We start from the raw sequence: 11586 nt of genomic DNA on the forward strand, positions 1-11586 counted from the left end.
ATGTCGTTTACTCCAATGCATAATTATAGAAATCAGAGCAATAATTAAATGAAAATAAATTCAAAAAGCACATTGAAGGAAATTTTTTGTGTAAACCGAGATAATCAGTGACTCGGCTCAAACAGAAGCATTTTATTTTTCTTAAATTTATTTGGTACAACATTTCAACATCACAACCAATTCAGTCAATTACACAGTTTATCTCAACCACTTAAAATAAAAATTTCGATTCCTATATTTGTAATGATAAAAATCATTAGTAATTGAATATATTACTGGCGCCGGAAAGATAGCCAACTACAATTATCAACTTTGTCTATTATATGTTGCAGTCAAAATACTTGTACTGAGGTAAGACCATCTACAACTATAAATAAATTCTCTATCCACAGCACAACTGTTTCTGAAATCTACGAGAAAAAGACACACAAAAACAAAGTGAAAAAAAAAAAAAAAAAAGAAAGAAACCTCTTCTGCATTAATGTTGGAGAAAGCAAATGCGGGATGAGTGCCCACCACAATCACTAAAGTAAATCGAAGCCCCCATATGGCTCCTACAACTCTCAATCTAAGTCTAAGGGACACAACCTAGCATAAGCTAATTCATTTTGCTAGAGTTCAAAAACGAACACAATACATGATTTCATCTGGCTTGCCGGCGACCTCTCCCACCAGCAAAACGTCCACCACCTCTATGATACGGTTTCCTTCCACTATTCAAAGATGCACCTGCACCCGTATTAAACTGTTTGGGAGCTTCAATGCCGACTGTAGGACAACCACCTGCTTGGAAATTGTTCTGTTCTCCATGTGGTCCATTGGGAGGAATCACCACTCCTCCGGCACTTGCAGATGGGGGAGCTGGCTGGCCCGGTAAACCCATCCCAGCCATTTGGTTTATAACATTTTGCCCCATAAACCCAGGCCAAGGTCCGTAGCCCGGCCCTGCAAACACATTAGGCTGCCCACCAGGTAATGGCTGACTAGGATTATACTGCTGCAGAAGGGCAGTATAGTTCATCATAGGTTGAAATGGATGCTGCTGATAATTCTGGGAAGGCCATGGCATGCTATTGGTTGGAAATCCACTAGGGAAAAAAGCATTCTGCGATTGCTGAGATTGCATCTCATTGGTCCAAACTCCATTTGAAGATGTGAAACCAGCAGTCGGAAATTGTGGAACTGAACTGATTCCAAAGCCTTGTAAAATCGTGGAAGAAGGAATACCATGACCCAGGGATGCTGGAACAGAAATCTGATGCTGGTTTTGATTAGGTATTGGCTGGCCAACTCCAGCCTGTGGTACTGAATGCCTATCATTTTTCCATGTATTTTTACCCTTCTTTCGATTGTTTTTCCCGTTACCAGGTTTCTGGTCATTCATGCCCCTCTTTTCCATCTTTAGCTTTCTCTTGTACTCGGCTTCTTTCTCATCATCTGAAAACTCCGCTTCATCTGATAACTCTTCATCATTGTCACCAGATGCATCATACCCTTTCTGATATAGATTCTTGTCATTAAGCACATGATTGGCAAACTCTTGAACGAAAGAGATTAGAGAACCTACACAGACACCAGCAGGAATTACACTTTCTGAATTGTATCGTATCACATAGTAAGGGTTTTTTACAGGTCCAAAGATTTCATCAATCAGCCCCAAAGGGGATCTGCTTTCAGTTATCCAGAGGATAGAACCCTCATTTAGAGGGTTATGCTTCTCCACCCCTTCTACAATGACTTGGACACCTATAACCTGTAATATTGCATGAAAAATCATAAAACTATTTATATTGCTAAAAAATTAAATCAAAGTCTAACAATATATATATTAATTATACATATATATACATATGTTAGATATACATACATATAGTTATATACATACATACATATATATATATAATGGAACAGGCCTATGAATCAGCTAACTAACTCCAAAGATAATTAAGGCTCTGTCTTGTGTCTTTATGAGCTTACCGACAGAACAACTCCAACAGGCTGCATCTGATGATGTGGTTGCAAGGTAACATTCACTTGAGGAACTGGAGGGAGAACCTACAATATTTCGTAAACATTATTCACCAGCCTCATAAACTAATGAGAGCCTCAAAAGATTAACCACGTGGATAAAATGAATAAAGCAAACATGTATATGAGGGTTATACCTAGAGGTCCCAGAGAAGATAAGAGAAAATCATAGCTTCAGAATGAGGAAATCCGACACATGACATGTTAATTAGTTTCCACATATCAATCGATGCTGAACCTATTTCAATGGACCCATGCTTCCAGTCAGATTGTGCATACAAAAAAAATTTCTTTGGAGTAGACAGACAGGGTAGAGATGATTTGAATTTTGATTGACAAGTTATATATGTAGCAGCTTGCTAATAGTTTTGACATAATATGATCTTAACAGTTGCACATTACAACACAAAATATTCAGAATAGCAAATCACCCTAGTTTCTTGGACTATCTCATCAATGCTTTAATTTTTTGTCATAAAGCTCAATGACACAAAAAATAGAAAATGGCATCAACCTTCAGAGATTGTAATGGAGAAGAATTTTCTAACACTTAAATATAGCCTTCAGAAGTATTAAAATCAGACTTGACGCCTAGCAATGTTCAATGTCAAAGATTACAACTCATAACCTTTCCACTTCAAATTTCTCACACATTATCAATTTTAATTCTTCATTGATAAATTTTCCACAACTAATGAGAGTCTGCTAAGGTAAGTAATCCAGAAATTTATTTTACTTTGGGTTTATCAGTTTAGCATGCCAAAAATCCAGTTCAGAACAATAACATTCTTCTCCAAGGCCATAGTTCAGGTTTCAGATGTTAGAGATAGAAAAGGATATCCACTTGATATTAAGTAATCCTTGAAAAACTGATATCTAGTTTCAAAACCATCCACCCTAGAATCTGTAAAATATGCACAAGATTGCTAGTAGGTTCTAAGATGCAAACATTACCAACTTAACAGTCCTCACATCTCAAACAATGGGCAACAGAAGAGAAAAGGTAATTTTGACACAGAATACCATCAAAGACAGAATTACCTACCTGCAGCTCATTCTTCGACTTAATAGGTCCTCCCATAGTACCTCCAATTTCATCTACATCAACATCATCAAATTCAATGTCACCCCCACCAATCACATCCTTTTCATTTTCCTCCTCATCACTATCATCATCATTTCTAGCAACCATCTCCTCTCCATTAACAACTTCTATCTCGCCTTCTTCAAGATCACCCGCCACAACCATATCTCTTTTTATCGGAATCTTCATTTCCTCTTTCTCCTCTTCATCTTCATCTTCTTCCTCTTCCTCTTCCTCTTCATCATCACTACTACTACTACTACTACTACTAGAAGACGATGATGATGAAGTTGAGCTTTCATCCTCAGACTCTGAATCACTTTCACTACCATTCTCATCACTTGCTATTTCAGTCTTCGCACCACTCCCATCAACAGCATCTGAATCCGACCCAACGGCCAATCCAACTTTCCCACTTATATCTACATCACGCACAGTTACACTTTTCTCACCAACCAAACTAACTTTATTCATCACTTCCTCTATACAACAACTCAAATCCTTCTCCTTCTCATCTTCCAATGCCTCAACCTTCGGCACACAATCAGACCCATCCAAAATTGGGTCAGACCCGTGGACAATCCGGTCCTCAAAATTGGTTTTTTCTTCTTCACCCATCTTTACACTCTTCTCAAGATCCTCAAATTCCATATTCTCTAAGGCAATCCTACCTGGATTTTGTTGGTTATCTTCAAAAAACTCCTTTATGGAATCAAAATCGAGAAATGAGTCGGCAAAAGACAAGTCGCTGATTTTGGGGTCAAAACTGTCAAGTGGGTCCTTGAAATTTTTGAGCTTTGAAGCTGGACTGATATTTTTTTCTTCAATGTTAGGCTTAGTGATAAACCCTTCCATCGCTTAAAACAAAAAGAGTAGGGTTTTGATTAACGTTTAAATACGGTTCGTAGTAAAGAGTGGATTGAAGTTTCATAGTTGCGAAAAAAAAGGAGGCAGCTTTGCGGGTTTTAAACAATTATAGGTTAAATAGGGTTCTGTTTGGGGATGCTATGGCTCTTAAACCCTAGTGTTGGAGAATTGAGTACCGTCTAGGGTTTTCGGTGGAATACTGGAATTAATGTAGAAACAAGTACATCACTTTGGTTAACTAAAGAAGGAAACGACGCCATTTTAGAGCATTATTTGCGACGAAGTTCAGCTGATGGGCCGGGCCGGGCCTAAATGGTTTTAAACTGATGTTTCAACAGAAAGCCTGCTAACAGGTTACATATGACAAAAGTAAACACAACATTTTCTTAGTATTTGAAGTTAATAATCATCCTGATTAATTGAGTGGGGGCGATTTTTAGCTCCATCAAATTGGTCACTATCCCTTATTTTTTAATGTATTTTTTTTTTTTTTTTTTTNTTCACAATCTTATACACCAACAGATACAAAATGTCTTTTTTAAACTCAACTAAAATCTTAGCCAAATCACCAATTCCTTCTAACTCAACAAAATTCATCACAAAAACGCCTGTCAATAACATAAGTCCTAGTATGGTTCTCAAGTACCATCAACTCAAGTGCAGAAAAATCAGTTGGATAAAACTGGGCAAAACGGATCAACTTATACTTGTCAAAAGCAGAGAATGAAATACTTGGATCTAAACATGTCATACAAAGAAGCAGCTCAATACTAACTTTAGTGAAACGAGTGTTAAGTTCTTAAAGTTGCATATCTATCACTGTATAAAACAATTCAACTCGATAATGATGCAAATTTTTCATGTGCTCAACTCTTCGTCGTGGCTGCCTTCGAATTGCAAACATATCATCCATATTCAAAATGGCAATATCATGTTTTTAGCAAAATGAAGAAATTTCACTCAACAAGGATTTCCATCCTTCATCTCTCAACAATTGTAACCGTTGTTTTGGAGACTTTGACTAGGGTCATAGCATTTACAATGTCTTGATATTTTCTCTGCAATGCTTGTGACAACTCATTAGTAATTGCCAATATACTTTTCATCATATGGAAGCTAAATGCAAAATCAAAGGAATAGATTACATATAATAGATTTAGGGGTGAAATCAAATCAAGTCGAGTATTTGGTAAATCAAACTCAACTCGATCTCTATAGTGCCGAGTTCAAGTTCGAGTTCGAGTTCAAGCTTGATCAAACCTAAGAAATCAAGTTCAAACTCGAACTTGGTACTTGAAATTACAAATCGAGTTCGAATTCAAGTTCGTATAATATCGAGCTTTTTTCGAGTTTTAATCGAGTTCAAGTTCGAACTCGATTTCAAGCTCATCTAACAGGGGTGGATTTGTAAATTTTATAACTTTTAAATTACATATGACCCCTATTACTTTAAAAACTGTCAACTTAACCATCGAGTTTGAAAATACTGGCGAATATATTGAGTCGAGTTTTACTCGATTAACTACTCGAACTCGACTTGACTAATGCGAAGTCAAGTTCAAGCCAACATCAAGTATAGTTTGAGTGGCTCGACATGATTTTCACCCCTAAATAGATTATATGCTTCACTCATTTGTTCAGGATTTAAACCATTACGTGCAAACCCAACAGCTCTTATTCTTTTCATTTTCACTCCCAATAAAATTTTTAAAAACTAATAGATCCCCTTACATAAAAATAAAAATTACAAAGAATATGTAATAAATATATTAGAATTAAAAACGGGAGTTTTACAAAAATAAAATCCAAACTTACCGTGGGAGCCAGCTATTCCGTTCTCAAAATCTCTAAGGTTTATAAGGATAAAATTTAAATAAATAGAAACAGAAATAGAAAATCTGAAATTTTAAAAAAATTGAGTGGGGGCCGTGGTCCCCACTCGTCATTCATTAAATCCGCCCCTGAATGTCCACCCATAATAGTCACTAATCCTTCCAAATGCAGCTAGACCGCATTGTCATTCATTCCATTTCTGAAAGTTCTGATATCCATTACATGCACAAGACATGCTTCTCTACGTTTTTATCTCTTAATTTTGCTTCGTGGAATGGGCAAAACTAATCTCGATTGATCGATTGTTTTGATCGTTTATATAAAATGATATTTGAAAATTGAAATGTCAGTTAACTTAATCGGCGGGTGTTTAATCTCTCCTGAATTAGATCGAATAAACCGCCCACAAACAACATAAATATAGTTGTACAAATTAATAAAAGAGAAACAGAGAGAGGGAGAGAAATAATACAATGGGATTCCAATTCTCCATGTTCATAGTTGTAATCTTTACCTTTCAAAAACAAGAAGCAACATGCAAACAAAACTTTACATACATGTAAAACCAAGAAATCTTAATCCTCTGAGGAAAATTAGTATTATAACTAGAAGAAGTTCGAACTTTTCATAATAAATTCGAGTTATAATCAGCATTTATATGTCATAATAACTCTAGCGGCCGGATTCAGAAACCCCCGTAAAGATGGAAAGTCTCGGCTGCGACTCGGGGGTTTAAGATTTTAATTTTGAAGCCCTTCAACATATATGATCTCTGGTCTTTCAAGCTCACATATGCACCGTCCAAAACTATCGATAAGATCGAAGAATGGCGCCGCAGAAAGTACAGATAATCGCTCTCCAAGATTTCCAATAAAATGGAACGTGGCAGAACCTGGTGGCTGTTTTCATGTCAGCTACGCTCGCTCCACCGCCACACCTCGAGCAAATCCCAGCTGCCGGCTTGCTTCTACGCACTTTACGTGTCTGATCCACCAGAAAACAAAAGCACACCATATTGGCTCGGCTTGTAATTTGAATGTTTCGGTTTTCTTCTCTTCTCCGAAATTTCGGTTGTTTAAGCTATTTTGTAGTTGTAGTTTTTCAGTTAAGAAGGAGAGTGTTGGTTAGTTGAAGAGAAGGAGCAGCGTCCTTTATGTATGGCTGAGTGAGGTAAAGATCGAGCAGCTTTGGTTAAGTATTTTGAGTTTGACCGTTGGATTGATGACATATAGTCACCATATGGGTAGCAGTTGGATGTGCAAGTATAGAAGAGACTAGAGAGTGATGGTAAATGAGGTTGAATGTGGGCTGTACACGTGGAAATGAGTTTGTATGTGGTGATAATGTGGTCCATTAAAAACAGAGCTGATTTTTGTGTGAAGTAGGGAATGTGGATGGCAGTTGTTGGGTGACAGTAGCGTACGTGTTGAATTTAAGTTGGTTTGACATTAAGTAAACTGCTAGGTTTAATTAATAATTGGAATTATGAAAAAAACTTGTTACCTTATAAATAAAAAAAGAAGTTGAAATGTAATATCGTTGGGTTGTTGAAATATTTAATGAAAGAAAAGGAGGGATGTCTAACTTTGGCGGAAAAGTCTAATTTTGGTGGCAGCTAGTGTGTAACTTGTATTTGTTCATCTTATTACCCACTTCATTTATTGAAGCTATGAAATTCATTTAACCAAACCATGTACTCGTTCCACCACTTGATCAATCAACGACCAGAATTGATTATTTCCAAAGGCCATAATGAGAACAATAAATTCATCAGATTTCTTAAAAGGAATAGTTTAACATTTTAAACCATACTTGTTAGTATCCTACGATACGTGATACATATTCTATGATATGATTCGATACGAGACGCCAATAATACGTATCAGAGAGTGTATCCTAAACATTTCGATACGTTGATATGTATCTTATAATATAATAAGTATCTGTTTGTATCATTAAAAATATCAATACAAATTGATACGACTTTATTAATTTAGGCCAAAGGTCCAAAAAAAAATTTTAGGTTGAATCCAGGTTACCCAACCCGATTCACTAAAACCTGCCCAAATTTACCCATTTTGCGTGGAGAAAGTGAAAATGAAGATGTGTTGCCCATTTTGCATGATAATAATAACACAAGTGAAGTTATAGATATTGATATTGATCTTGGAAATTATATGAACGGTTAAGAGGAAATGATATAAATTCTTAATTTTGTGATTAATTTTAATTATGTAATATCATAATTAAAGCCAATAATACCACATAATTTGTTAATTAATCATGGGATGATATTAATTTTTAGAAAATTTTTATTTTTATTTTTTTTATTTTTTTTTTGAAAAATGTGTATTTTACAATACGATACAATACGTGATACACGATTCAAAAAATTAAGTTTTTCATACACGATTTGACAACCCTATTTTAAACTTATTTTAATTCATCTTTAAAATTACAACTTACAAGGGAGAGCAGTTAAATTCGGCACAGCAAAGATGGTGTACACGTACGCAACAGCATCGATCGCATTTGCCTAGGTTCTTAAAGAAACCGATCACCAAGGAACATCAAATACTATATAGGGGCGTTTGGTTGGAGGTTATATAAGATTACAAGGTTATATCATCTTATATTACTTGATTATCACGTTTGGTTGTCAAGTAATATAAGATTTCGGTAATCTTCCAATACCAATAGTAGTTACTATTAGTAATATTGGAGGTAATCTCATAACCTCAATTTTCTTAGGTATTATAAGATTACTTGGTTATTTCATTTTTGTTACAACTTTATTCCTTATTAATAATTTTTTTGGACAATAATGCCCTTGTTTAAAAATAAATTTACATTAATCCACCATTGCAATTTTACCCTTGTTTAATTAAGTTTTTAGACAATAATGCCATTATATTTAAAGCAAATTGCAGACCAGTACCGCCACCTAGCGACCACCGTTGGCAGTTGGCCAACCACCGTCGGTCGTCGCCGGAAGTTGCCTGAAGTCGTCAAGAGTCATTGGGAGGCTCTTATATGGCCGTTTCTGGCCATATCGATGACTAAAAGGGCCAAACTAACTGCCAGATCCATCGATCTAGCTGGAAATGGCTAGAATAGATCCGGACAGATCCATCGATCTAACTGGAAATGGCGAGAATAGATCTAGCCATTTTCGGCCAGCTCCACTCCATTTTGGTCGTTTTCCAGAAACGACCATATCGAAGCCTTCCGACAACTCTTGGCGACTCCCGACGATTTCCAACGACTTTTGTTAACAGATGGCGGTGGTCGGCAGTGGCTTGGGGTGGTGGGGGTGGGGGTGGGGTTGATTTCGTTATAAATTAAAGTTTTATATAAGCTGGGGTGCTTTAGCTAAATCTGAAATGTTGGGGGTTAAAAAAATTATCCAAAAATTAATAATAAAAATAATATTGTATTAATATTTAAAGAGAGGGCAATTTAGTAATTTATATAACATACCCATCAATTTATTCCTTCTAACCAAACATATTAATATAACATACCCACCAATTTATTCCAACTAACCAAACACATTAATATAACATACCCACCAATTTATTCCTTCTAACCAAACATATTAATATAACATACCCACCAATTTATTCCAACTAACCAAGCACATTTTTTTAAAGATTCTTAGTAATCTTCAAGGTAATCTGACTTTCCATTAATATAACATTCCTAATGTTGATGCGTGATTTTGACACCAATTAAACACACGTGTGAAATGCTGAGCTAACTCGGAAGACACACGCGAATGGGTGTACGATAATGGATAAAAGATAGGGAACGATGTTTAAAGTGGTTCGGATGCTTCAATAAGCGACTCCTACGTCCACTGATATTATATTAATGTAGTGAGGTTAGGTCGCATTCAGCGAGCTGACTTACAAGCGATTACAAAGAGAGAATAAGTGTGCTATTACAGAGAGATATTAGCTAATCCCACAAACGGGAGAGGAGCTCTCTATTTATAGTGGGATGAAATCACGTAATGATTACTAAATCTATGAATGGGTCAGATTGCTATGCAAATCCTTCCTTGTGCCCCGTTATTCACCTACTCGAGTGATTTACTCGACTCGCGCAGATATTTGGACACGTGGATCATCTCCAGCCTTTCACCAGCCTAACGAGCACCTACTGCACTGGCAGGAGCACGCCTCTTGCGTCAGCACGTGACGTGGCTGCACCTAAATGGCACCTGGACTTACCTAAGCTCTGACCACTTGCGCTGACAGGGGTCTGCGACAGCCCTACTTTTTCAGGCATAACAGAAGTCCCCTAGTTTTTAAGATTTGAGAATCGAACCTTGGAAACTACATATTATGCCTCGATTTGATACGTTCGACAATATTGGTTGATCCGACCCGGATGCAAAGAGTTTGAAGAAACATTTTCATGCAGGCGACCTGGAGTGGTCTTCACTTTAAGAGTCAGCGACTTGTATTTAGACCACACCCTGTGCCACAACAACGACCTTGATCTTCATCCGAGGTTCACGACCTGATTGTACTTGGTATTTTTTGCTTTAAGGCAAGAGACCGTGTTGCTTTGTGACCAATATATACCCAAGTCGAAGAGTCACGTCGCTTCGCAATGAGACATGAGCCGAAGAGTGTTGTACATAACGACCTCTTCAGGTGTTATCCGTTGCACATTTGCAGCAGATACATTTAATGAAATACCTTTTGCTCTGACAAACATGTCATGTGTGCAATAAGTGCGAGTCATGCTGAAACTAGGTTCCCTATCAGCGCATTAAATGCTGATGTGAGTGCATTTAATGTGAAGGAGGGAAAACGTGCCGTCGCTTGAGTGTTTCAACGGAAGAGGACGACGATCTGGTTTCTCGAAGCATGATGGTCACTCTTCCCCGTTGATTCATGACACATGGTCACGATCAATGGTCAAATGTATTTTTCGCCCAAATGTCGTTTGACTTCGAGAAACCGAAACACCATTTCCTTCACTATAAAACCCTAAGTTCACTTCAGGCAATGTCACAATATTCATCTTCTCAGAAAGAGCAAGAGATTTTCTTGAGCCTTGGTTCTTTGTCTATTAGATTGGTGCACGCTTGATATCCAGAGCAGGAGGACTAATCTTCTCATTTCAAGAGGTAAGGATGATCCTTCTGCCACTTTTACTATTTTTTCTTGTTTTTAATATTTGCCAAGCGATGACAGTCTGTCAGAAGTTGATCGGAGATGAAATATTCTCTTTGGGATTGAGCCATTGATGGTGGTGCTAAAGATATCATGTTAGGGTTTTTCTAGGGTTAAAGGGAGGAAGTATTTTCTTTTTCCTCCATGTCATCGTACGAAACAGTGTACGAAGACTGAGTGATTCCCTGCATGTCGCTTTTCTTTTCAGACCGTAGAAGAATGGACTCCCCAACGACTAGGACTGAGGAGGATCCCCCTCAAGAGATCCTGTCGATAATTACTGCCGATGAGCTCCAGAAGGTGGTAGACCAATGTAATATCTGCTTCCTAATCAAGTACCAATAAAACATACATAATGAAATTACATATAAGATAGTAAAAGAGTTGGGCCCAAATTTTCTTTTATGAAACATATACATTCATTATACAAAGTTTGGATTATGTACAGAAGTTATCAAAAACATGATGGACAGTGTAACCATTTCTCCTCGCGTGCCGACGCCCATCCGACCACGTTCTCACCTAGATCCTGCAACCACAAAGAAAATAACGGGGTGAGCACAAACAATGCTCAGTAAGTAAATC

The 11586-nt window shown here is 37.1% G+C and overlaps 2 protein-coding genes across 2 annotated transcripts; both read right to left on the reverse strand.

Moving 5' to 3' along the window:
- Positions 1–298: 298 nt before the first annotated feature.
- LOC116126228 (H/ACA ribonucleoprotein complex non-core subunit NAF1-like) lies at positions 299–4074 on the reverse strand. Its single transcript, XM_031411938.1, has 3 exons — positions 3074–4074; positions 1978–2055; positions 299–1753 (listed from the first exon to the last, which is right to left on the reverse strand). The coding sequence occupies exons 1-3, from the start codon at positions 3965–3967 to the stop codon at positions 644–646; spliced, it is 2082 nt and encodes a 693-aa protein (XP_031267798.1). The 5' UTR covers positions 3968–4074; the 3' UTR covers positions 299–643.
- A 2174-nt stretch (positions 4075–6248) lies between these two features.
- LOC116126363 lies at positions 6249–6950 on the reverse strand. Its single transcript, XM_031412065.1, has one exon. The coding sequence runs from the start codon at positions 6824–6826 to the stop codon at positions 6620–6622; it is 207 nt and encodes a 68-aa protein (XP_031267925.1). The 5' UTR covers positions 6827–6950; the 3' UTR covers positions 6249–6619.
- Between the last annotated feature and the right edge of the window lie 4636 nt (positions 6951–11586).

The sequence above is a fragment of the Pistacia vera genome, unplaced genomic scaffold (assembly GCF_008641045.1).
Source record: "Pistacia vera cultivar Batoury unplaced genomic scaffold, PisVer_v2 Contig104, whole genome shotgun sequence".
NCBI classification, from domain to species: domain Eukaryota; kingdom Viridiplantae; phylum Streptophyta; class Magnoliopsida; order Sapindales; family Anacardiaceae; genus Pistacia; species Pistacia vera.